Below are 27,475 nucleotides of genomic sequence, written 5' to 3'. Positions count from 1 at the left end.
GAAATATCCCTGTCAAGTATTAGTGTCAATGTAGCAACGCCTAGTTTACTAAAAGGGGTATGAAACAATATGTGTCTAGTGTCAAAAAAGTATAATAAAGCAACTTACTAATATGATGTTATTAGCCATACTGCAGAGCTTTCCATATCAGCCCAGCTGTCTGATCTGTAGCTGTAACATCTTGTCACACTCTCTGAAGCAGAGCTGCTCCCTGCCCCCCCCCCCTCCTGTCTGCTCAGGACCAGACCATTGATAAGAAGGTGAGCTCATATTCCTGATCATTAGATTTTAAGGCAGAAGGAAGCTTAGTCACAGTAGTTTCCAACAGAGCAGGCTCACTGCTGCCTTATCTGAGAAAGGCTTCCTGCTACCCTAAAATCTTTTGAGTACAGGAATATGAGCTCCCTCTTCACATGAATGATATCTCCCTGAACAGACAGGAAGAGAGGACTGACTTGAGATCTCTACATGATGTCACAGCTACAAGAGAGACAGCTCAGCTGATAAGGAGAGATCTGTGCACTATGGCTAACATTATATTAGCAAGTTGCTTTAGTATACTTTTTTTTTTTTTTAACACTATACACATGTTGTAACTGGAAACCCCCTTTAATATCCAGTTCTTCCAAGAAAAAAAAAACTGTCCTAGTCATGAAGCAACATCAAGTATTAAATGAAGGGGGTAATGTCTGTGCATCATTAAGATAGCAGGTAAATATACTTAGACTCACATATGGGTCAACATATGTTAAACATTTGCAACAACCACCAATATTACAGTTTATTGAATCACAACCAACTTGAATGTTTGCACGGCAGTTTTTGTTTCTTTTAGCATTTTTTTTTGCTTTTACAGGACTATACATTTCAGAACGGTGCCTCGATAGGTGCGCAGACTCGTACATATACATCATAACAATTCTCACTTCTTTTTATAGTCTACAGTTAATGTTTCAAAAAGGAAGCCCCACATTCCCCATCTGTCCTTTTTCACCATCTGGGCCTGCTTGGTGACATTCATTTACACAAATAAGCGCTACATATACTAAATTATAGACATTATATTAGAAGTAGAGAATATAGCACAGAGCAAACTGTCTAACCCTCCAGCAAATGCATATCATCTGCTCAAGTGATTGACATAGACGACCAAGACAAGAAAAAAAAGAGAGGTGTTGAAACACATTCTTCTAAAAAGTTAACTTGTGTAAAACAGCAAATGCACCCCCCATTACGCCAAAGGTGCAAGAACACATTAACCAGCTGGCAGAAAAAGTACAGTATTTAGTTTGGTCAAGTAAAGGTGAGGACTAACAAGGATCTCTTGGGCTGAAAGACTGCGGTCATAGCTGTATCATATACCAAGGCTGTCCAACTTACTTCCAGAAAGCCTGCACTATATGAAGTATGCAACTAGAAATATCAACTGGTGATAGACATATTATTCAGATTTTATCAGCTTCTTTGCATGCAAACACAAAAAAAGTGATGCATGTGTTATATGAAAGAAGTGGGTTTTGTTAGACATCTAGGTTTAAGGCTCTGTTCACACTTCGGTCCTTTTCTATCAGATTAGTATAGCATGTTGTGATGTGGAACCAATATCAGCCAATTTGCAAAAAAAATATGAACAGACAGATTCATCATGGATCCTGTAACTGTGGCCATGATAATAGTGTGCACAGAGTCTAACTTAAGAAGTTCTCCACCCAAATTTATATTTTTACAAGAATATAGATAACCTAGCAGCAAGAATTAATGGGATTGTCCAGAATTTTTAAATGGGTAAGGCAGGGTTAAAGGAGAACTCCTGGATATAACAACTTATCCTAAGGATAGGTGATAAGTGTCAGATCGCTGGGGATCCATCCACTGGGCCCCCTCCCCCACGATCTCCCGTACAGAGTCCCAGCTCTCCGCATGAAATGAGCCTTTTCCGACCACAGCACGAAGCTGCGGCCGACAAGCCCACTCCATGCAGTCCTATGGCAGAGCCGAAGATAGCTGAGAGAAGGGCATTGGCTCTCCCATAGAGCTGTATGGAGGAGGCATGTCGACCGCAGCTTCGTGCTGTGGTCAAAAAGGCTCATTTCATGCTGAGAACCGGGGCGCCATGCTGGAGATGAGGCCCCCCGCGATCTGACACTTATTCACTATCCTTAAGATGGGGATAAGTTGCTAGACCTCCTTTAAAGGGGTATTCCCATCTCAACTAATGTAGTTAAACCTGTATGTAGGGCACGCCAAGTGTGTGTATATAGATATACAGCGGCGCTACGGGGGAACAGAGGAAGGTGAGTTAAAGTTTGTTTTCCTTTTGGGCAGCCCGGGCACACCAGACTTTTCACTAGACTACTCCTTTAAGGAATCTATTTTAAAAAATATTAAACTTGACATGCCCTACAAGTTTAATGTTAGTTGAGATAGGAACACCACTTAAACAATAAACCCCAAGCCAATACTTGCCTACCTGTACGGTGTTTTTAGGACATCGTCAGTCGTCAGCCGTAACTCTGTCTCGCCTCCTCCCTCGGAGCAATCTCCATCAGGCGTCAGTCGCAACTCCCTCCTCCAAAACTCCGTCATCCCTCAGCCAAAAAAACTTTCTGCCGTGTATCAGAGCCAAGTCAGTGTCGGCTCTCTACGGGTTCTGCTGTACATGCTATTCAGTGTCGGCTCTGCTATACAGACTCTGTAGCACATGAAGTGTCTGTAGTACACATGCAAGTTTCACAGTTTCGGCTCTGCTATACATGCTGTGCAGCGTCGGTTCTGTTCTGCGGCAGGAAGTTGTGTCTGAGGGAGAATTGTCTGAGGCATGATGGCGTTTTGGAAGAGGGAGTTTCGGATGAAGGATGATGGCAATTGGAGAGAGGGAGGAGAGGCAGGACGCTGTTTCGCCTGACGGGGGTCGGAGTTGTGGCTGACGATGTGGATGCAAAATGGACGCCGTATACCTGCTCCCCTTCCACTGCTGTTCCGATGCTCACCAGGTCCCAACCAATCTCCACTTTATGATCCTACCTGAACACAATTAAATACCCGCTCAACCAGTCACTGAGTGAGACAGGTCACCATTGCTGTGGCTAGTCATTGGCTGAATGGCCATTTCTATTGTGTCCATATATGACCAGGAAGCATGGATCAGCAAGAACCTGATGTTTAGCATCAGCAGGTAAGGCTATGTCTATATCTGCATCGAAGATACCGAAACAATAAATAAATTATACAGTAACAATTTGGTTTACCATGCCCTATTGTCCATTCAGTGTCTTCAATTGCTACAGAACTGCTGCTTGACAACACCATATAAAAGACTGTGGTTGTTAAGCAGTTTATCCCTAGCACAGTGTTTTTCAACCATGGTGCCTCCAGCTGTTGCTGAACTACAACACCCAGAATGCCTGGACAGCCGAAGGCTATCCGGGCATGCTGGGTGTTGTAGTTCTGCAACAGCTGGAGGCACCCTGGTTGGGAAACATTGCCCTAGCAACTGTTTTCTCACATGACAGCTCAGCACTGGACTGACAGGGGAAAGCAGCTTGGTAACAGTATCACCATTTAATTCACTATTACAGTATTAATATAAAGTTAGGTGGAAAACCTTTTTTAAATCTGCTCCGATGAGATGTAGTATGATAGTGAGATATTTAAAAGGGGTGCATCATAAAAACTAGAATACTCCTCAAACCTCAGCATCATGTCTTGTTTAGTATTTGTGAAAATGCTCATGATTGAGTGACTGAAACGTCAAAAATATTGTTTATGTTTTGCACAATACGACTCCTTTATTCATGGCAGTCAGTCTTAAGACTTCTTCACATAGTGGACACCATTATGGACTGGTCCCACTTTGTGTACTGTACTGGAGATTTGTCTGGTCAGAGATCCCGATGGTTGTATTTTACTTTACCATGCGTAATACTATCCTTGGGAGACCCTCCAGTTGCACTACTGCTTGATCACGCTGACCACTGGCATGTGAAGAAAGTCTTAAATCTGAATGCACCATCTTGTTGGACAGTTCTAGTATATAGTCATCTGCCTAACGATTGATTCCACTGCTAAAAGTACCATCAATAAGAGTGAGATGGTACTTTTATTTTGCGATTTAAAACATAAAACAAATACAAAGATGGTGAGCTCAACTGGGTTGTCAACAACAGGTAAATGTTGTATTTAAAAAATCTAAACTTTAATATACATGAAGGGACAGACAGATTCTGAATATGTAAATAGGGATCATGAAATTCAAGAAAAAAAAAAAAAAAAAACTCCAGTTGATAGCACTTTAAAGGAGTACTCCACTGGCCAGTGTTCAGAAGTAAATAATCCTAACGCTGTGGGGGTCGACCACATCCATCGTGACATCACAACCACGCTCCCTCAATGCAAGTGTATGGGAGGTGTGTGAAGGCCCCTCCCACAAACTTGCATTGAGGGGGCGTGGCCGTGATGTCACGAGGGGCTTGGTCGACCCCCGTAGCGCAAAAACAGCATTAGGAACATTTACTTCCGAAAGCTGGCCAGTGGAGTACCCCTTTAATGGCAGGTATGGATTAACACCTGATGAAGCATATATAAAAGAGAGAGTACCTCTTAAAAAATATATTAATCATTAAATACTTTGCTACAATAGAGAGCTGATGAGGTTTTTTTTTCCTAACACTTCCTGAAATGAAGAGACCGTATTGCAATTGCATGCACTAGAGTGACCACTATGTGCTAGAGCGGCATGCAGAGGCCAGAAAAAGCATCATCTAACCCAGTGGCTCATATATGAAAGTGCACTAAGAGCAGGCAGGAGCTGAAGACCCTTGTGTTTTGGTCTTTAAACAAATTCAAAAAGAACTTTAGCATCGTATTTGAAGCTGGAACTCTACAGGTGTAGTGAATTTGATGATCCCTATCTATCCTGCATATCTGATAGAAGACAGAGAAGAGATGTGTGAATGTCTTGGTGATCACTCCACAGAAAAATCCTTTCGTACACACAGTCCCACAGCCCGGCCGCTGCATTACGATTTTGCAGGCAGGAGCTCTGACTCTGCTGGTGCTTCCTGGTCTTCTTCCTCGCAGTCTCCTTCGTCTGTCTGCTGCTCAAGTTCCTCTTTCGTGATCATTTCAAAATCATTGCCATTGCCGCTACTGTGCTGTGAGCCTTCATCCTCTCGCCTGTCACTGTCTGTATCTGACTGCCGCTCAGGGCCTGAGCCTTCCGTGCCCGATCCCTCCGCCGCTTCAGCTACCTTAGTCTCCTCTTCCTTTTTCTCACTATCAGATTTATCTTCGGTGTCAGATTTTACAGGCTTTTTGGACTCTGGTTTTTCATCTTTCTTCTGATCAGCCTTTGGTCCCTTGTACTCGTGTGTATATAGCGGTCGGAAAGAGTCGATGAAGCCAACATCAGCCGTCAGGTTAGGAAGGAACCAGAAGTGGTGTCTTCCTCCAGTCAAGAGCCAAATGATAAGGAATAAGATGCATCGAGCTAAAAATAAAACCCAGAAACATTAACGAGATAAAGCTCCGCTATTCTGTACATTTTAGACTACTTATGGTCCCAGTTTTATCAAACTGTGTGAGAGAAAACATGAAGTGATTTTCCCATAGCAGCCAATCACAGCTCAGGTTTCACTTTACCACAGCTCTTTAGCTGAGCTGTGATTGGTTGCTGTGGGAAAATCCCTCCACTTTTTCTCTCACACAGGTGATTCTATATATCTTTCCCCACCGCAGCGCTTCAATTTTAAAACCCAGTTTGAAAAGTGTAAAAATGAAAGTAAACACATCGTACGTCACAGGGGAGTGGAGCATGCCATCCACTCCCGTTTACTAACTTCTAATCGCATCGGGTCTCAGAAGTGAGACTCAATGCGATCAATCCCTCAGCCCCTGTACTACAACCCCCATCATGGAACAGAGTTTGTTCCATGATGGGGGTTGTAGTACAAACACTAATGTAGTCTCCCCAGCCACCAGCAGACTTCCACAGCCGGGGAATTACTACTCCCATCATGGAAACAAGTCTGTTCCATGATGGGAGTAGTAGTAGTCCCTCAGCACTGCAGGAATCTGCTGATGTCACCTCTTTTGAGCATGCTCAGAAGTAATAACGGATATTATAAACCAGGTGCAAACGGATGACATAAAGGCTCATCTGTTTGCCATAGACTTCAATGTTAAAAATAACGGCCGATAATTTACCCGATTCTCGTGACGGGAAAAAAATTAGTGCATGTGCCATTTTTTCTTCCGTCACAACAAACGTCCATTATTCATGACGGACTATAACGGGTCATAACGAATGATAAAAAAATCCCATAGACTTGAACAGGATTTTGTAACGGACGTTTAACATCCCTTTTTAAAGTTTTTCTAATGGACGTTTATGACGGATCTTTTAACGGATGAATTTTATAGTATGAAAGGGGCCTAACCTGATGACCTGACTGGATACCTCTGATCTGGACCCAGGACACCACCAGTCTTGATGCACTCCTTATTATCTTTTTGTAACCTGTATGCGATTTCTTTCTGTATTTTTGTACATAGCACTGTGATACATTTTTTCAGATAAAATTTTTATTCAGCTCTGGTCTTTGATCTCTAAATGTATCCAGCAATACATGCTCCCGGACATTTAAGGGGTACTCCGGTGGAAAACAATTTATTTTAAATCAACTGGCTCCAGAAAGTTAAACAGATTTGTAAATTAGAGAATAAAAAAAGATCACTAGCGCTGGATGGGTCTAGTTTGATGTGTGATTGTACTGCTGCTTTACTATAAATGTGCTCCCCTATGGATGCACACTGTGTAGAAAAATTTATATACTGAAAAATAATTGAATAGTAAGCGCTGTATGATACACACAAGTTACAAACTGACCTGTAGATAGTACGGTTGCTGATAAAAATCAGTGGTTGCGGTGTAAGTGTAATGATCCCACAGCAATGCTGTTACAGCGCGATCGCTGTGTATTGCAGTGAAGGAGGTACCGCTCTGCAGATACATGGGCTCCCTGAAGTGGTGTTCCAGAGGTTGCAAGTGGTTCTTACTGAATTGACTCCCGGATGTAGCGGGTTACTTCTTTTAATGTTGTTTCCCAGAGTGTTACTTCATGAAGGGTCCGGTCTCTAGGAAGGAGCGTGGATTGAAAGGAAGCGCGCCCCGGCCGGTGGCGCCTCTACCAACTTGCACGCACGCAACGATCAGGTTAAGGTTCCGACTGAGTGTGTTGTGAGTGACGTCACTATGGTATCTTTAGCAGTCCACAAGGCTATCGGAAGGAAGCCGAGACTTCCAAAACGTACGTCAATAGCCTTGTGGACTGCCGAGGATACCATAGTGACGTCACTCACAACACACTCAGTCGGAACCTTAACCTGATCGTAGCGTGTGTGCAAGTTGGTAGAGGCGCCACCGGCCGGGGCGCGCTCCCACTGCAATCCACGCTCCTTCCTAGAGACCGGACCCTTCATGAAGTAACACTCTGGGAAACAACATTAAAAGAAGTAACCCGCTACATCTGGGAGTCAATTCAGTAAGAACCACTTGCAACCTCTGGAACACCACTTCAGGGAGCCCACGTATCTGCAGAGCGGTACCTCCTTCACTGCAATACACAGCGATTGCGCTGTAACAGCATTGCTGTGGGATCATTACACTTACACTGCAACCACCGATTTTTATCAGCAACCGTCCTATCTACAGGTCAGTTTGTAACTTGTGTGTATAATGTCTTTTTTATTGTTGTCCTTAGTGGGATTTGAACCCAAGGCCCCAGCACTGCAAGCGCTATATAATACAGCGCTTACTATTCAATTCTTTTTCAGATTTGTAAATTACTTCTATTTCAAAATCTCAATCCTTCCAGTATTTATTTATCAGCTGCTGTATACTACAGAGAAAGTTCTTTTCTTTTTGGAGTTCTTTTCCGTCTGACCTCAGTGCTCTCTGCTGACACCTCTGTCCGTGTCAGGAACTGTCCAGAGCAGGATAGGTTTGCTACGGGGATTTGCTCCTACTCTGGACAGTTCCTGAAATGGACAGAGGTGTCAGCAGAGAGCACTGCGGTCAGACAGAAAGGAAATTTAAAAAAGAAAAGAACTTCCTGTGAAGCATATAACAGCTGACAAGTACTGGAAGGATTAAGATTTTTAAATAGAAGTAATTTACAAATCTGTTTAACTTTCTGGCACCAGTTGATTTAACAATTTTTTTTTTTCCAGGGGAGTACCCCTTTAAATATGTAAGCCCCCCCCATTACAATCACCGCATTGGATCATGTTCATCCCCCTCTGATGAATTATCTTAATCATCAGAGGGACTACTAAGCCCTAAATGCTATAAAAAGGTATGTGATCATGTGAAGGTCACAGACACTTTTTTCAGCGTGATCAAAGGTCCCTTTATTTTTTTCCTTCCTCTATAGAGCAGTGTTTCCCAATCAGGGTGCCTCCAGCTGTTGCAAAGCTACAACTCCCAGCATGCCCGGACAGCCTTCGGCTGTCCGGGCATGCTGGGAGTTGTAGCTTTGCAACAGCTGGAGGCACCCTGATTGGGAAACACTGCTCTATAGAAAATAGGTAGACTGAGGACATCCAGTGGCTGAATATGGTAAAACATCTGGATATTTCAGAGTAATAGACTTACCGACAGCGAGAAGTAGAATACTGGCCACAAAACAACCTGCTCCCACGCTGAGATAATAAACTCCAACACGCATTTCCGCTGGCCACAGAGGAAAGAGGGTGGCGGCAATCACTGCGATTACTGCAACAAGGTAAGAAGCAGATTACACAATGACATCTAGTTCAGACAGCTACATAAACAGATAGCTACATAAACCTGACTAGATACTAATCACAGCAATTACAATATATGCGCCATAAATCGAGTCACATCCTAGAAACAACTTACATTTACAATCTTTTTAAGCACTGACCAGCAACAACTTCAGGACCGGGCCAATTATTGCCATTAAAGCAACTGACCTGTCTCAACATGCAAATAACTGTGTTGCTTTACCTTATCCAAGTGACCGTGAGACTGTTTTTTCATGACACTTTGCATTTTATGTTATGTTAGGGGTTGATTACATCTTTGTGGATACATTTAGCAATTTTTTTTGTAAAAGAAATATAGCCGGTAAGAAATATAGTCATGTCACATAAATGAGTTATTAATTCACATTAATAATACGTTTACCTTATGCTGGCATTATTTGGTAAATGTTTTTCATATATTTTTTTTATTTTGTGTTTCAACTTTTTTAGGATGAGAGGGATTTTAGGGCCTCCTTTTATTTTGGACATTTTGCAAGCACCATATCAAGTTGCAAAGGCCTTGGGGCCCAAAAACATCTTTGCATGACAAGTTGATATCTTCCTTGGTACAATTGTGGGGTACATGTGACACTTTGATCCCCCCTTTTTTTTTTTTTTTTTTTTTTACCCCTTAAGGACCAGGCCATTTTACACCTTAGGACCAGAGCGTTTTTGAACATCTGACCACTGTCACTTCAAACATTAATAACTCTGGAATGCTTTTAGTTATTCTGATTCAGAGATTGTTTTTTCGTGACATATTCTACTTTAACATGGTGGTAAATTTTTGTCGATACTTGCATCCTTTCTTGGTGAAAAATCCCCAAATTTGATGAAAAAATTGAAAATTTAGCATTTTTCTAACTTTCAAGCTCTCTGCTTGTAAGGAAAATGGATATTCCAAATAAAACATTTTTTGATTCACATATACAATATGTCTACTTTATGTTTGCATCATAAAATTTATGAGTTTTTACTTTTGGAAGACTTCAAAGTTCAGCAGCAATTTTCCAATTTTTCACAAAATTTTCAAACTCACTATTTTTCAGTGACCAGTTCAGTTTTGAAGTGGATTTGAAGGGTCTTCATCTTAGAAATACCCCATAAATGACCCCATTATGAAAACTGCACCCCCCAAATTATTCAAAATGACATTCAGTCAGCGTTTTAACCCTTTAGGTGTTTCACAGGAATAGCAGTAAAGTGAAGGAGAAAATTCACAATCTTCATTTTTTACACTTGCATGTTCTTGTAGACCCAATTTTTGAATTTTTACAAGGGGTAAAAGGAGAAAATTTATACTTGTATTTGTAGCCCAATTTGTGCACATACCTCATATGTCTATGCAAAGTGTTCGGCGGGCGCAGTAGAAGGCTCAGAAGCGAAGGAGCGACAAGGGGATTTTGGAGAGTACGTTTTTCTGAAATGGTTTTTGGGGGGGCATGTTGCATTTAGGAAGCCCCTATGGTGCCAGAACAGCAAAAAAAAAAAAAAACACATGGGATACCATTTTGGAAACTAGACCCCTTGAGGAACGTAACAAGGAATTAAGTGAGCCTTAATACCCCACAGGTATTTCACGACTTTTGCATATGTAAAAAATAAAAATTTCACTAAAATGTGTGTTTCCCCCCCTAATTTCACATTTTTGCAAGGGTTAATAGCAGAAAATACCCCCCAAAATTTGTAACCCCATCTCTTCTGAGTATGGAGGTACCCCATAAGTTGACCTGAAGTGCACTACGGGTGAACTACAATGCTCAGAAGAGAAGGAATCATATTTGGCTTTTTTGAGAGCAAATTTTGGTCGGGGGGCATGTCGCATTTAGGAAGCCCCTATGGTGCCAGAACAGCAAAAAAAAAAACAACACATGGCATACCATTTTGGAAACTAGACCCCTTGGGGAACGTAACAAGGAATAAAGTGAGCCTTAATACCCCACAGGGGTTTCACGGGAAAAAAAATATAATTTTTCACTAAAATGTGTTTCCCCCAAATTTCACATTTTTGCAAGGGTTAATAGCAGAAAATACCCCCCAAAATTTGTAACCCCATTTCTTCTGAGTATGGAAATACCCCATGTGTTGAGGTCAAGTGGTCAAGGAGGAGCGCCATTGAGCTTTTGAAGAGTGAATTCGGGGGCATGTGTGTTTACAAAGTCCCGTGCTGCCAGAACAGTGGACCCCGCACATGTGACCCCATTTTGGAAACTACACCCCTCACAGAATTTAATAAGGGGTGCAGTGAGTATTTACACCCCACTGGCGTTTGACAGATCTTTGGAAAGGTGGGCTGAGCAAATGAAAAATTTTATTTTTCATTTTCACGGACCACTGTTCCAAAAATCTGTCAGACACCTGTGGGGTGTAAATGCTCACTGTACCCCTTATTACATTACGTGAGGGGTGTAGTTTACAAAATGGGGTCACATGTGGGGGGGGGGGTCCATTGTTCTGGCACTATGGGGGCTTTGTAAACACACGTGGCCTTCAATTCCAGACACATTTTCTCTTCAAAATACCAACGGTGCTCCCTCTCTTCTGAGCATTGTAGTTCGCCCGCCGAGCACTTTACATCCACATATGGGGTATTTTCTTACTCAGAAGAAATGGGGTTAAAAATTTTGGGGGGCTTTTTTCCTATTTTCCCTTGTGAAAATGAAAAATTTAGAGTAACACCAGCATTTTAGTGAAAAAAAATAATTGTTTTCATTTTCCCATCCAACTTGAACGAAAATGTGTCAAACACCTGTGGGGTGTTAAGGCTCACTATACCCCTTGTTACATTCTGTGAGGGGTGTAGTTTCCAAAATGGGGTCACATGTGGGTATTTATTTTTTTGCGTTTATGTCAGAACCGCTGTAAAATTAGCCACCCCTGTGCAAATCACCAATTTAGGCTTCAAATGTACATAGTGCAGGGATTGCAGTTTTGCAACATCTGGAGAGCTACAGTATAGAGACCACTGCAAACTGTGGCCCTCCAGATGCTGCAAAAGTACAAATCCCAGCTTGCCCAGACAGCAAACAGTTGTGTAGGCATGCTAGGAGTTGTAGTTTTGCAAGATCTGGAGGGCTATAGTTCAGAGACTACCAAATAGTGGTCTCTATACTGTAGCCCTCCAGCTGTTGCAAAACTACAACTCCCAGCATGCCCAAACAGCTGTCTGGGCATGCTGGGAGTTGTAGTTTTGCAACATCTGGAGTGCTACAGTATAGAGACCACTATATAGTGGTCTCGGACTGCAGCCCTCCAGATGTTGCTAGGCAACTTACCGGCTTCCGTCGGATCCAGGGAGCCTGCTGCACGACATCGCCGCCTGCCGATCTCCGACACCGATCGTCGCCCGCAGCCTCCGCAGATCGGTAAGTGTACTCCGGCGCCGGTCCCCGTCGTTTCCCCGTTCTGCCCCGCCTATTGTGGGTGGGAAGGACGGGGAAAACGAAAGTTAACCCCCCCCGCCCCCAATCTGCTATTGGTGGTCGCGTCTAGACCACCAATAGCAGGGATAGGAGGGGTGGCACCCCTGCCACCTCACTCCTATCTCTTCAGGAGGATTGTGGGTGTCTTAGGCACCCGCGATCCCCCTTATATTCCGGGTCACCATAGACCCGTAATGACCCGTAATCGCAAGTGAATTCACACTTGCGATTCCGGGTCATTACGGCGATTTGCGCCGATCGCCGACATGGGGGGGGGGGGGGGGTGTCTGATGACCCCCCTGGGCATTTGCGCGGGGTGACTGCTGATCGATATCAGCAGTCACCCCGGTCCGATCCCCGCCCAGCGGGGACCGAAATTCCCACGGACGTATGAGTACGTGCCTGGTCCTTAAGGGGTTAGAGTGTACCTGTCGTCAACAAAAACTTTTGATATAATGTAGATAATACCATTATATGTATATTTGTAACATATTTTGATTAAAAATTGTGTATATTTTGGGGTGAAAATGGGGTCCCTGCTGCTATTGTCTGTGTGTCTCTATAATGAGTCCAAAAACAGGAAGTGAGGGTAAGACAAGCAGGGATCTGTGCAGACTCCTGGCTTGTCAATCATCCTGATGTATGACCCAGGAGCATGTTATAGAGCCTCAGTGCACACTGTCCTGCTTGTCCTCAGTGTACAGAGCCCTGCTTGTCCACCCTCACTTCCTGTATTTGGACTCATTAGAGACACACATACAATTGCTGCAGGGACAAAAATATACAAATTTTTTAAGCAATGTATATTACAAATATTCATATAATGGTATTATCTACATTATATAAAAAGTTTTTGTTGACTACAGGTACACTTTAAATAGAAAAAATAAAAAATTCTGCAGTTTCTTCATGTCTTTCCCCATGCAGTATAAATGGCATGTATTCTGCATTTCAGTACAATTAATGCACTACCTAATTTTTGTACTACTTTATTTCATTTTTTTTTTTTTTTTTTTTAATCGTTTAGGACATTTACAACATTTTGCTTTACAACTTTTTGCTATTACTGATGGAGCTGTGTGAGGATTTTATTTTTGTTTGCTTGTTTTTATTGGGATGATTTCACATTTGTTCTGCTACCATTTTTGGGTACACATGACAATTTTATATAATTTTTTTTTTAGAGACTTAGGATTGACTAACATGAACGTTCGTTTTGGCAAGTTTTCTTTATTTATTGTTTTTACTGTGTTCACCATGCGGCATAATTGACAGGTTAAAGGGGTACTCTGGTGGAAAAACTATTTTTTCTAAATCAACTGGTGCCAGAAAGTTAAACAGATTTTTAAATTACTTCTATTTAAAAATCTTAATCCTTCCAGTACTTATCAGCTGCTGTATGCTCCACAGGAAGTTCTTTTCTTTTTGAATTTATTTTCTGTCTGACCACAGTGCTCTCTGCTGACACCTCTGTCTATGTCAGGAACTGTCCAGAGCAGGAGCAAATCTCCATAGCAAACCTATCCTGCTCTGGACAGTTCTTGACATGGATAGTAGAGATGAGAGAACTTACAGTGATTCAATTCGTCACAAACTTCTCGGCTCGGCAGTTGCTCACTTTATCCTGCATAAATTAGTTCATCTTTCAGGTGCTCCGGTGGGCTGGAAAAGGCGGATACAGTCCTAGGAGTGAGTCTCCTAGGACTGTATCCACTTTTTTCAGCCCACCGGAGCCCCTTAAAGCTGAACTAATTTATGAAGGCTTAAGTCAGCAACTTCCAAGCCGAGAAGTTCGCTCATCTCTAATCAACAGAGGTGTCAGCAGAGAGCAGTGTGGTCACACAGAAAAGAAATTTAAAAAGAAAAGAACTTCCGGTGAAGCATACAGCAGCTGATAAGTACTGGAAGGATTAAGATTTTTAAATAGAAGTAATATACAAATCTGTTAAACTTTCTGGCACCAGTTGATTTAAAAAAAATTGCGTTCCACCGGAGTACTTTTTATGTTTTATTCTGCAGGTCAGTATGATTATAATGATACCTAATTTATGTACTGTTAAAAGGTTTCTTAAATTAACATTGTAAAAACCATTCTTTGTTAAAAATAAATAAATAATTGTGTTTGTGCATCACCAGTCTAAGAGCCATATTTTTTTACCCATAGTTGTTTGAGGGCTGTGAGATGAATTGATGTTTTTAGTGATCCTATTTTTGGGTAGATGTAAGTTTTTTTGTATTTTCTTTTCAGTGTTCACTGTGCGGGTTAAATAATATCATAGTTTTATAGACTGGGATGTTACAGCAGAGATGCCAAGTATGCGTGTATAAAGACCTTTATAGTAGGGTAAATGGGGGTTGTGTATTTTTATTTTCGATTTATATTGTATATTTTTTTGTCCCACTCGGGGACTTTACTTCGGGTGCATTCGGACCACATTTTGTGCCTCTGTGGCACACACCATACAATCCACATGACTGTATCCAACTTTTGGCCCTAACTGAAAACTGCAGCAGACCACGATTCAGTCTGGGCCAAAAATCAGTAACTTTGGAAATTGAGCTTTTCATGCCAGAACTGTGCCACAGAAGCACAAAACGCGGTGTGTATGCACCCTAAATGATCTATCGATCGCAGGTGTAATAAACTGCAGTACAGATCTGTACTGCAGTGTTTTATGCTTGTCAGTATTATGCTGAACAGCATAGCCGATCAGACTCTGCCTCAGGCAAAGCCTGATTGGCTTCCATGGCAAGCAGACAATGCCATGGCCACCATTGGCACTCTGTAAAGGGTTCATGGGCCACCAATGGAGAACAAAGGAAGTGCCCTCCCTCTGTCAACCTATTATATGCCGCTGTAGGCACTGACCGCAGCATCTAAAGGGTCTTTGTTCCTGGCTGTTGCAGTGGGAGCCCGGCAAAGTGTGGTAGGTGGTACAAATGGACGTAACTGTAAATCCATTTGCGAAAATACACTGCTAAAAAGAAAGTACATATTCTTCTACTTGGAAAAACAGGTTAATATACTGTAATGCATCGAAAAAAACATCAACCAAAAACTAAAACTGTTTTAAACTTACAGCAATACATAAACAGTGCGATCTGTTCCTAAGACACCCACAAAAGTCAACTTACGGATGTTACTTACCAAGAATGAGGCCCATAGCAAAAGTTTTAAAATGGACTGGATCATATATCCACACATACACCTGAAATATTTTAAGAATTCAAAAATGTAAACGATTCTAATATTAATAGACAGATTTCTAAATGGACATTGGGAATAAAAAATAAAATTAAACAATGTTGGCCATAAAACTAGGAGTATAAACATATGTTTTGTAACATGGATATTTTGGGGACCATATTGGCACAGATCAGAACAAATGCAGTATATTCAGATTAAATACTTTTCTGTTGCACAAACATCACAAGTCAACATATTATGAATCTGAATATTAAACACTAGTGCTGAGAGACAAAATGGGAAAATCTGCATTCAGTTATACAAACCTTATAACCCTTTAAGGCCATGTTCACACACAGTATTCTGACCTGCAACTGGAAAATGGCCATTCTATGGTTCAAAAAGCAGCCATATTTTGTACTATTGAGTTCTGGGGCCTTTTTTACAGACCAAAATAAGGCTGTTTTTATTAAACCATATTTTGTCCTGTGAATTGCTGCAAAAATACTGAAAATAAAAACAGGCCAAAAAAGCATGATTAAAAATAAGTCTTGAATTTCAGCCGCATTTAGATATTAAATTAAAAAAAAAAACTGTGTGAGCATAGAGTTATAAAATCATTCCGTGGTTATTTTCTCTCTCCCTCTGAATTAAAAAGAAATGTTGCTTTAGGATTAGTCTTAGCGCTTAGAAACCAATGCTCCAAGCCATGGCATTTACTTTTATAGGCCATACAATAGAGAGCACTGGTCATCTACCTACGTCACCTCCCAGATTGCTCAGGCTACCGCACTGCTGGGTGTTACATGGGAGCAGGATTAGGGCAGTATTAAAATGTTTGGGGTTTGTGCATAGGGTTTAGGCACCTTCACCCTACTTTAGGGGAACTACTAATATTGGAGCACTATGGGTGACCTCTGCAAAGTTATAACGGGGAATTAAGGGCAATGTTACCATTGTGGGCACTCAGATTTGCACTATGGGGGTATTCTGGCAAAATAATTGGGGGGGGGGGGGGGGTTACTGTGTTGGCACTATTAATGTTGGTAAAAGGTATATTGGGGAAAATGTGGAATTATTACTGTTGATGGAAACTTTGCATGGAACTACAGCAGAAACTCTAAATAGAACCTTTTATGTGGGACACTATACATGTGCAATTTGGAGGCATGTTCTAGACACTATAGGGGACCTCTGTTTGGTACAATTATTTTGATAGCATTATGTGGGCACAAATACAGGGCACCATCTGCTTAGCACAATTATTTTTGTAAATGTTATGCAGGCACTATTACTGATTGTAGGTAAGATTGTGAAATAGTGACACTTATACAGTAGGGATCACTCTACTTGACATGGTTATTGTTGGGGCCACAGTTACTGTGGGGACACTCTTTACCTGGCACTATTATGGTTGGGGGCACTGCATGTGGCACATTACTGTGCAGAGAAGTATCTGTTTACAGTAATGTCTTGGGTCACTATGTATGGTGCAATTTCCCCTCAGGGGTGCAGTCTGCAATAATTTTGTGGGACATTATGTGGGCCCTGTTATTGACTTTATTATTTGCCTAGTACAATTATTTTTGGGGACCATGTTGTATAAATTACTACAAATGGGCACTGGGGAGCACAGCAAGTAGCATATTATGGCTATAAGCAGGATGACATTCTAAGGGTACTGATTGAACCTACAATGTCTGGATATCCAACCTGTGACAGCATCTGATCAGTGCTGTATGTTCTCCAGTATTGTCTCATTCATCTGTATGTTCTCCAGTAATGTCTTATTCACCTGTATGTTCTCCAGTAATGTCTATCCTGTGCCATCTAATCAGTGCTGTATGTTCTCCAGTATTGTCTTATTCACCTGTATGTTCTCCAGTATTGTCTTATTCACCTGTATGTTCTCCAGTAATGTCTATCCTGTGCCATCTGATCAGTGCTGTATGTTCTCCAGTATTGTCTCATTCATCTGTATGTTCTCCAGTAATGTCTATCCTGTGCCATCTAATCAGTGCTGTATGTTCTCCAGTATTGTCTTATTCACCTGTATGTTCTCCAGTATTGTCTTATTCACCTGTATGTTCTCCAGTAATGTCTATCCTGTGCCATCTAATCAGTGCTGTATTCTCCTGTATGTTCTGTCGTAATATCCATCCTGTGGCTATGTGTGATCAGTGATGTATTTTCCTGTGATTGATAAGTGCTGTATTCTCCTGTATATTCTATTGTAATTTTCACCCTGTGACTACATCTGATCAGTGCTCTATGTTATCCAGTATTGTCTTATTCATCTGTATGTTCTCCAGTATTGTCTTATTCACCTGTATGTTCTCCAGTAATGTCTATCCTGTGCCATCTAATCAGTGCTGTATGTTCTCCAGTATTGTCTTATTCACCTGTATGTTCTACAGTATTGTCTTATTCACCTGTATGTTCTACAGTATTGTCTTATTCACCTGTATGTTCTCCAGTAATGTCTATCCTGTGCCATCTAATCAGTGCTGTATTCTCCTGTATGTTCTGTCGCAATATCCATCCTGTGGCTATGTGTGATCAGTGATTTATTTTCCTGTGATTGATAAGTGCTGTATTCTCCTGTATATTCTATTGTAATTTTCACCCTGTGACTACATCTGATCAGTGCTCTATGTTCTCCAGTATTGTCTTATTCACCTGTATGTTCTCCAGTAAAGTCTATCCTGTGCCATCTGATGAGTGCTGTAGTCACCTGCATGTTTTGCACTAATATCCATCATGTGACTACATATGATCAGGGCTGTATTCTCTTGTATATTTTGCAGTAATAGCCATCATGTGAACACATCTGACCAGGGCTCTATTTCTCTTTACTCTGTACTTTCTACAGCACTAAATTAAAAAAAAGTAACAACCACCGCTGGTGGGTTTTGGCCGCTGAGGGTGCGTTCCCACATGGCGTATACGCAGCGTATTCCTTGCTCACTATACACACAGAGCTTTCCGGTGGCAGCCCTATGCATGTAGTGAGTTTTAGAGGCGGGGCCGTGTGCCGTCGTGACTGACGCGCAGCTCCACCTCCAAAACTCACTACACACATAGGGCTGCCGCCGGAAAGCTCTGTGTGTATAGCGAGCAAGGAATACACAGCGTATTTCCCGCTGCTGCCGTAAATTTTGCGCAGCATCAAATACGCTACGTATACGCCGTGTGGGAACGCACCCTGAAGGTGTATGGCGGCCTCCCGACTCCACCGACAGAAGGCCACTTCAAGGATCCTCCCTTTCCTTCCCACCTCACCTCATTACCATCCATGAAAACCTGATCTTCATGTGGCTCAAGCTTAAACTTTCTCTTGGTTTCCTTCTTCTTAGGAGTTCCAGGAGTTTCATCCTACAAACACATACAATTTAGAACCAAATCAATGGAATGGAAAGCATTTTTTTTCTTGTTTTGTCTAATACTTATGACTGTGAAAACAGGTTTTTGTCAGAAGCTAGATATGCACCAGTTGATTAAAAAAAAAAAATAATTCCACCGGAGTACCCCTTTAACCTGTAAAGGTGGCCTACCTTTACAGGTTAAAGGGGTACTCCGGTGGAAATTTTTTTTTTTTTTAAATCAACTGGTGCCAGAAAGTTAAACAGATTTGTAAATTACTTCTATTAAAAAAATCAATCCTTCTAGTACTTATTAGCTGCTGAATACTACAGAGGAAATTTTCTTCTTTTAGGAACACAGAGCTCTCTGCTGACATCATGGCCACAGTGCTCTCTGCTGACATCTCTGTCCATTTTAAGAACTGTCCAGAGTAGAAGAAAATCCCCATAGCAAACATATGCTGCTCTGGACAGTTCCTAAAATGGACAGAGATGTCAGCAGAGAGCACTGTGGTCATGATGTCAGCAGAGTGCTCTGTGTTCCAAAAAGAAAATAATTTCCTCTGTAGTATTCAGCAGCTAATAAGTACTAGCAGGATTAAGATTTTTTAATCTTAATTCTGGCACCAGTTGATTTCAGAAAAAAAACAAAAAACGTTTTCCACCGGAGTACCCCATTAAAGGGGTACTCCGCTGCTCAGTGTTTGGAACAAACTGTTCTGAATGCTGGAGCCTGTGACTTCATAGCCCTGCCCTCTCATGACATCATGCCCCACCCTCTAAATGCAAGTCTATGGGAGGGGGCGTAACAGCCAACACGCCCCTCCCATAGACTTGCATTGAGGGGGTGGGGTGTGACATCATGAGGTCTATGATGTCACGAGCTCCCGGCTCCAGCGTTCAGAACAGTTTGTTCCAAACGCTGAGCAGTGGAGTACCCCTTTAATGTCAGGGCCCTGTACTTCAAAACTGCCATCTCCTGGGTTCTCATAGTAGACGTTTCTCTCATCCCCCTAATGAAAACATATGTATTCTCAGCTAAGTCAGGCATGCATATGTGTGGAGGAATCAGGAGCTGTCAGCTGAACCCTCAGTTACTAAAGGTGTATGGCCCCCTTCAGGCTTCTCCTTCACCCATGCCTTCTGTGAGTCCTCTTACATTAGTGACAACTTGGCAGGGTCCTAACACAAACCACAGCTGCTGCAGAACCTCCTAACATTCATTTAAATTGCTGCAGAAGCTAATAAAGACCAGGCACCTAGGCATTTTATGAAGATGACATGGTCTTCTAGTTGCTTTAACATATCCCCACATATTTAGAGGTACAAGCACTGGCCTTCTTCCAGCCTATGCTACAAAGGAATTTCAGTGCACTTACCTTTTTGCTTTCTTCTTTCTCCACTTCCTTTTTCTTCTCTTTCTCTTTCTTGGCTTTATCCTCTTTAGAATTCTCTTTTTTTCCCTTTTTCTCATCTTCCTTAGCACTCTCACTTTTGCCCTTTTCTTTCTCCTTCTTTACGTCTTTTTCTGGCTTCATTTTCATCACTTTTAATGCCCGGTGAAAGAACTGTTTCTTAAGAAGCCTTAAAAAGAAAAATTCGACATTAAAAGAGATACTCCGGTGGAAAACATTTTTTTTTAAATCAACTGGTGCCAGAAAGTTAAACAGATTCGTATATTACTTCTATATAAAAATCTTAATCCTTCCAATACATATCAGCTGCTGTATACTACAGAGGAAGTTCCTTTCTGTCTGACCACGGTGCTCTCTGCTGACACCTCTGTCCATGTCAGGAACTGCCCAGAGAAGAAGAAAATCTCCATAGCAAACCTCTCCTGCTCTGGACAGTTCCTGAAATGGACAGAGGTGTCAGCAGAGAGCACTGTGGCCAGACAGAAAATAAATTAAAAAAGAAAAAAACTTCCTGTTCAGTTTTTAACCCCTTAAGGACACATGACGTACTGGAACGTCATGTGTCCACTCCCGATCTATAACGCGGGGCCACGGCGTGGCCCCGCGTCATAGCGGGTCGGGCCCGGCCTCTAACAACGGCCGGGACCCGTGGCTAATAGCGCGCGGCATTGATCGCTGTGCCGCGCGCTATTAACCCTTTAGACGCGGCGTTCAAAGTTGAACGCCGCGTCTAAAGTGAAACCGAAAGCATGCCGGCTAGCTCAGTGGGCTGTTCCGGATAGCCGCGGTGAAATCGCGGCATCCCGAACAGCTGACAGGACAGCGGGAGGGCCCCTATCTGCCTCCTCGCTGTCCGATCGCCGAATGACTGCTCAGTGCCTGAGATCCAGGCATGAGCAGTCATGCGGCAGAATCATCGATCACTGGTTTCTTATGAGAAACCAGTGATCAATGTAAAAGATCAGTGTGTGCAGTGTTATAGGTCCCTATGGGACCTATAACACTGCAAAAAAAAAGTGCAAAAAAAAAGTGAATAATCATTTAACCCCTTCCCTATTAAAAGTTTGAATCACCCCCCTTTTCCCATAAAAGAAAAAACACAGTGTAAATAAAAATAAAAATAAACATAAATGGTATCGCCGCGTGCGGAAATGTCCGAATTATAAAAATATATCGTTAATTAAACCGCACGGTCAATGGCGTGCGCGCAAAAAAATTCCAAAGTCCAAAATAGTGCATTTTTGGTCACTTTTTATATCATGAAAAAATGAATAAAAAGCGATCAATAAGTCCTATCAATGCAAAAATGGTACCGTTAAAAACTTCAGATCACGGCGCAAAAAATGAGCCCTCATACCGCCCCATACACGGAAAAATAAAAAAGTTATAGGGGTCAGAAGATGACAATTTTAAACGTATTAATTTTCCTGCATGTAGTTATGATTTTTTCCAGAAGTCCGACAAAATCAAACCTATATAAGTAGGGTATCATTTTAATCGTATGGACCTACAGAATACATATCAGGTGTCATTTTTACCGAAAAATTTACTACGTAGAAACGGAAGCCCCCAAAAGTTACAAAACAGCGTTTTTTTAAAAATTTTGTCGCACAATGATTTTTTTTCCCGCTTCACCATAGATTTTTGGGCAAAATGACTGACGTCATTACAAAGTAGAATTGGTGGCGCAAAAAATAAGCCATCATATGGATTTTTAGGTGTAAATTTGAAAGAGTTATGATTTTTTAAAGGCAAGGAGCAAAAAACGAAAATGCAAAAACGGAAAAACCTCCGGTCCTTAAGGGGTTAAATATGCCTAAGCTGTCTGCTTAAACAAACAAAGAAAACGTGTACTTACCTCCCTCACTGCCCCGCAGGCTCTATTATGATAGCACCTGGTGTCTGCCATGCTGTACTTACCGGTACTGTAGTCAATAGGTCACATTGTTACTACTTACTATGTAGTTTACTGTTGACTAAGTTTAGATAATTTTTTTGAACGTGTAGTTTATTTGAGGCTGAAGACCGCAATATCTCGCACCGACCCCTGCACCTTGTCTCCAATGAACCTTCCTTTCTAGTGGAGCCGGCGCAACACATTGATATTCAGCCAATCCCTGGCCACAGCAGTGTCTCGCCTTAGCCAGCGATTGGCTGAATGGGAATGTCGCACACTGACCACAGCACCAGAAAGTGCATTGTGGAAGTGCAGTGCCCACCGTGATAACAGAGGCTGCGGGAAAGCAAGGGAGATAAGTACCAGTTTATTGTTTGTTTAGTCAGGCAGCCCAGGCATGCTATGCTAAAAAAAAAAAAACAAGAAAAAACAAACAAACACTTTTTGTGGGATAGCTCTTCTTACTTATGTTTACATCTACTGCCAGACTGGACAACTTCATTTATTATCCATAAATTGTACAGCATCACTTCCTGAAGTAGACAACACCTTACACAACATCATTCTGTATACAGGAGGGGCATATGGCCGTGACACTATCATATTCTGTAGCTCTGCTTCATATGATGAATACAACACTGCTGAATTGCTGTGATAGCACAATATACTTCCTATGTTACCATTTACCCTTTCGCTAAATGCTATTGGTGCTGCTATACCAGTCTCTGCCCCACTCCATTCATAAGCATATCAGAACCTCTCCTCTCTATTATGTCAATATGCCCTCAAAAGATTTCAGTGAATACATTGCTTAAAGGGGTACTCCGCTGCTCAGCGTTTGGAACAAACTGTTGAAATGCTGGAGCCGGCAGCTCGTGACGTCATAGCCCCGCCCCCTCATGACGTCACGCCACAACCCCTCAATGCAAGTCTATGGGAGGGGGCGTGACAGCCGTCACGCCCCCTCCCATAGACTTGCATTGAGGGGGGGGCTATGATGTCACAAGCTGCCGGCTCCAGCGTTCAGAACAGTTTAAAGGGGTTATAAATCAACTGGTGCCAGAAAGGTAAACAGATTTGTAAATGACTTCTATTAAAAAAATATTAATCCTTTCAGTACTTATTAGCTGCTGAATACTACAGAGGACATTCTTTTCTTTTTGCAACACAGTGCTCTCTGCTGATATCATGACCACAGTGCTCTCTGCTGACATCGCTGTCCATTTTAGAAACTGTCCAGAGCAGCATACGTTTGCTATGGGGATCTCCTCCTACTCTGGACAGTTCTTGAAATCGACAGAGATGTCAGCAGAGAGCACTGTGGTCGTAATGTCAGCAGAGAGCTCGGCGTTCCAAAAAGAAAAGAATTTCCTCTGTAGTATTCAGCAGCTAATAAGTACTGGAAGGATTAAGATTTTTTAATAGAAGTTATTTGCAAATCTGTTTAACTTTCTGGCACCAGTTAAAAAAATAAAAAAAAAGGTTTTCACCGGAGTACCCCTTTAACCCCCTTAAGGACACATGACGTTCTCATACGTCTCCATTTCCAAGTCCTTAAGGACACATGACATATGAGATCATCATGTGCTTTACCGGCCCCCCGCAGCCATCTGGAGCGGAGCCGGTGCCCGATGCCTGCTGAAACGTTCAGCAGGCATCGGGGCATATCGCCCAGGGGGGGTCATGATGACCCCCCATGTCGGCGATGGCCGCAGATCGCTGGACAATTCAGTCCAGCGATATGCGGCGGATTTCGGGTCAATCGGGTCAGAGACGGCCCCGAACAGCCATAGCCAGCAGGGGTGAGGTGGCACTGGTGCCACCTCACGATCGCCCTGATTCGTCGGCCGGTTTCCCAGCCGACCAATCATGGCGCCTGCTGCGGGTGTCACTCCCGCAACCCGCTCCACCCCTCTTCCGGAGGACGTGAGCGGGTGGGGGAAGAAGACCCCGGGTGCTGGGGACCTCGATCCCCGCCGTCCCTGTTGGGATCGGGGCCCCAGGAGCGACGGCAGCGGCGAGGGACTGACCTGCGCGGCGACGTGGAGCAGCAGCAGTAGGAGGTGAGTGACAGCCTCCTGCTGTTGCTTAGCAACAGCTCCCAGCATGCAAAAAGGGCATGCTGGAAGCTGTAGTTATGCAAAAGCAGGAGGCAGACCACCACAACTCCCAGCATTCCCTTATGGGCATGCTGGGACTTATAGTTTTGCAACAGCTGGAGGCACATTTTTTCTATGGAAAAGTGTACCTTCAGCTGTTGTATAACTACAACTCCCAGCTTGCACAATCAGCTAAAGTGCATGCTGGGAGTTGTAGTGGTGCATCTGCTGGTTGCATAACTACAACTCCCAGCATGCCCGTTGGCTGTCGGTGACTGCTGAGAGTTGTAGTTTTGCAACAGCTGAAGGCACACTGAGTTAAGTAGCAAACCAGTGTGTCTTCAGCTGTTGCATAACTACAATCCCCAGCAAAAGTAGTATGCCTCCAGCTGTTGCATAACTACAAGACCCAGCATGCCCTTTCGCTGTCCGTACATGCTGGGAGTTGTAGCTTTTGCAACAGCTGAAGGCACATTGGTTGCAAAACACTGAGTTTGTTACCAAACTCAGTGTTTCACAACCAGTGTGCCTCCAGCTGTTTCTCCTCCCCAATGTGAACGTACAGGGTACACTCACATGGGCGGAGGTTTACAGTAAGTATCCGGCTGCAAGTTTGAGCTGCGGCAAATTTTCTGCCGCAGCTCAAACTGCCAGCGAGAAACTACTGTGAACCCCTGTCCGTGTGACTGTACCCTAAAAACACTACACTACCACAAAATAAAATAAAAAGTAAAAAACACTACATATACACATACCCCTATACAGCCCCTCTCCCCAATAAAAATGAAAAAACGTCTGGTACGCCTCCAGCTGTTGCAAAACAACTACTCCCAGTATTGCCAGATAGCCACTGACTGTCTAGGCATGCTGGGAGTTTTACAACAGCTGGAGGCACCCTGTTTGGGAATCACTGGCGTAGAATTCCCCTATGTCCACCCCTATGCAAGTCCCTAATTTAGGCCTCAAATGCGCATGGCGCTCTCACTTTGGAGCCCTGTCGTATTTCAAGGCAACAGTTTAGGGTCACATATGGGGTATCGCCGTACTCGGGAGAAATTGTGTTACAAATTTTGGGGGGTATTTTCTGCTATTACCCTTTTTAAAAATGTAAAATTTTTGGGAAAACAAGCATTTTAGGTAAAAAAAAAAAATTTTTTTTACATATACAAAAGTCGTGAAACACCTGTGGGGTATAAAGGTTCACATTACCCCTTGTTACGTTCCCCGAGGGGTCTAGTTTCCAAAATGGTATGCCATGTGGTTTTTTTTGCTGTTCTGGCACCATAGGGGCTTCCTAAATGCGGCATGCCCCCAGAGCAAAATTTGCTTTCAAAAAGCCAAATGTGACTCCTCTTCTGAGACCTGTAGTGCGCCAGCAGAGCACTTTTCACCCCCATATGGCGTGTTTTCTGTATCGGGAGAAATTGGGCTTCAAATTTTGGGGGGGGTATTTTCTGCTATTACCCTTTTTAAAAATGTAAAATTTTTGGGAAACCAAGCATTTTAGGTAAAAAAAAAAATTTTTTTTTTAAAATATGCAAAAGTCGTGAATCACCTGTGGGGTATTAAGGTTCACTTTACCCCTTGTTATGTTCCCCGAGGGGTCTAGTTTCCAAAATGGTATGCCATGTGTTTTTTTTTTTTTGCTGTCCTGACACCATAGGTGCTTCCTAAAGGTGACATGCCCCCCAAAAACCATTTGTCGCTCCTTCCCTTCTGAGCCCTCTACTGCGCCCGCCGAACACTTTCCATAGACATATGAGGTATGTTCTTACTCGAGAGAAATTGGGTTTCAAATACAAGTAAAAATTTTCTCCTTTTTACCCCTTGCAAAAATTCAAAAATTGGGTCTACAAGAACATGCGAGTGTAAAAATGAAGATTTTGAATTTTCTCCTTCACTTTGCTGCTATTCCTGTGAAACACCTAAAGGGTTAATACACTTACTGAATGTCATTTTGAATACTTTGGGGGGTGTAGTTTTTATAATGGGGTCATTTATGGGGTATTTCTAATATGAAGACACTTCAAATCCACTTCAAAACTGAACTGGTCCCTGAAAAATAGTGAGTATGAAAATTTTGTGAAAGATTTCAAAATTGCTGCTGAACTTTGAAGCCCTCTGGTGTCTTCCAAAAGTAAAAACTCATAAATTTTATGATGCAAACATAAAGTAGACATATTGTATATGTGAACCCCAAAAAAAATATATTTTGAATATCCATTTTCCTTACAAGCAGAGAGCTTCAAAGTTAGAAAAATGCAAAATTTTCATTTTTTTCATCAAATTTGGGGATTTTTCACCAAGAAAGGATGCAAGTTACCATAAAATTTTACCACTAAGTTAAAGTAGAATATGTCATGAAAAAACAATCTCAGAATCAGAATGATAACTAAAAGCATTCCAGAGTTATTAATGTTTAAAGTGACAGTGGTCAGATGTGCAAAAAACCCTCTGGTCCTTAAGGTGTAAAATGGCCTGGTCCTTAAGGGGTTAAGCTAGACAACCCCCTTTACGTAAGATTATAGAAAGCAAACACTGGAAGCTATTTCTAGTTAGAATACACAAACTACAGTACACCTAGCACATGACATACTTGTTGCAAAAATCGACCACAGACTCCCGGTTAGTAAACAAGGCTTCTTCTCCTTTTTTCGCTTTTGCCCATTTTGAGTCCAGAAGACAGTCCACCGCTTTGGACGCTGCATGAAGAAAATAAATATATTCATTTCAATAAGGGGACAACCAACAAACAGGAAAAGTAAAGTAAAGTATACTAAATATTTTTATTGTTTAAATAAACACCTGTCGTTTCATTTTCTGTTGTGTGACTTGTTTTACCCTGTATGTGTTATTTGGGGGATATTGAACCAAGTATGTCTTGTATATATGTTAAGAAGCAACTCCTTGTAATTTGTAGGCTGTACATTTTGGGAGTGAACATAACATTGGGTGATAACTGTATGCCTTCGTGGCTACTTAGCTGGATCTAGGAATAGACATGAATGGAGGGGGTGTGGCATCACGTCCCCAGTCCCAGGAACCCAGAGGTTTCCGAAACTTGAGACGCAGCTCTCGCATAGAATGCGGGTGCTGCAGGGAGATCGCGGGGGGTCCCAGAAGCGGGCCCCCCGCAATCAGACATCTTATCCCCTATCCTTTGGATAGGGGATAAAATGTTTTTGCCCGGAATACCCCTTTAAACTCCCATGATGGGAGTTGTAGTTTTGCAACAGCTGGGGGTACAATCTTTGCAAAAAAAAAAAA

General features: G+C 42.3%; 1 protein-coding gene across 1 annotated transcript in view; it reads right to left on the bottom strand.

The window, feature by feature from the left end:
• Window positions 1-767: 767 nt before the first annotated feature.
• SEC62 (SEC62 homolog, preprotein translocation factor) overlaps window positions 768-27,475 on the bottom strand; it is a 39,787-nt gene continuing 13,079 nt past the window's right edge. The window contains exons 3-8 of the mRNA XM_056565135.1: window positions 26,805-26,910; window positions 20,177-20,381; window positions 18,718-18,810; window positions 15,397-15,457; window positions 8,654-8,773; window positions 768-5,488 (exon numbers count right to left, since the gene is read on the bottom strand). Of these exons, the coding sequence (XP_056421110.1) occupies window positions 5,019-5,488; window positions 8,654-8,773; window positions 15,397-15,457; window positions 18,718-18,810; window positions 20,177-20,381; window positions 26,805-26,910 (1,055 nt within the window). The 3' untranslated portion in view covers window positions 768-5,018. The remainder of the gene's footprint in view (window positions 5,489-8,653; window positions 8,774-15,396; window positions 15,458-18,717; window positions 18,811-20,176; window positions 20,382-26,804; window positions 26,911-27,475) is intronic.

This window comes from Hyla sarda, chromosome 3 (assembly GCF_029499605.1).
Source record: "Hyla sarda isolate aHylSar1 chromosome 3, aHylSar1.hap1, whole genome shotgun sequence".
Lineage (NCBI taxonomy): Eukaryota > Metazoa > Chordata > Amphibia > Anura > Hylidae > Hyla > Hyla sarda.
The sequence above is the reverse complement of the archived record's forward strand: the minus strand, read 5'-3'. Positions and strand labels throughout refer to the sequence as shown.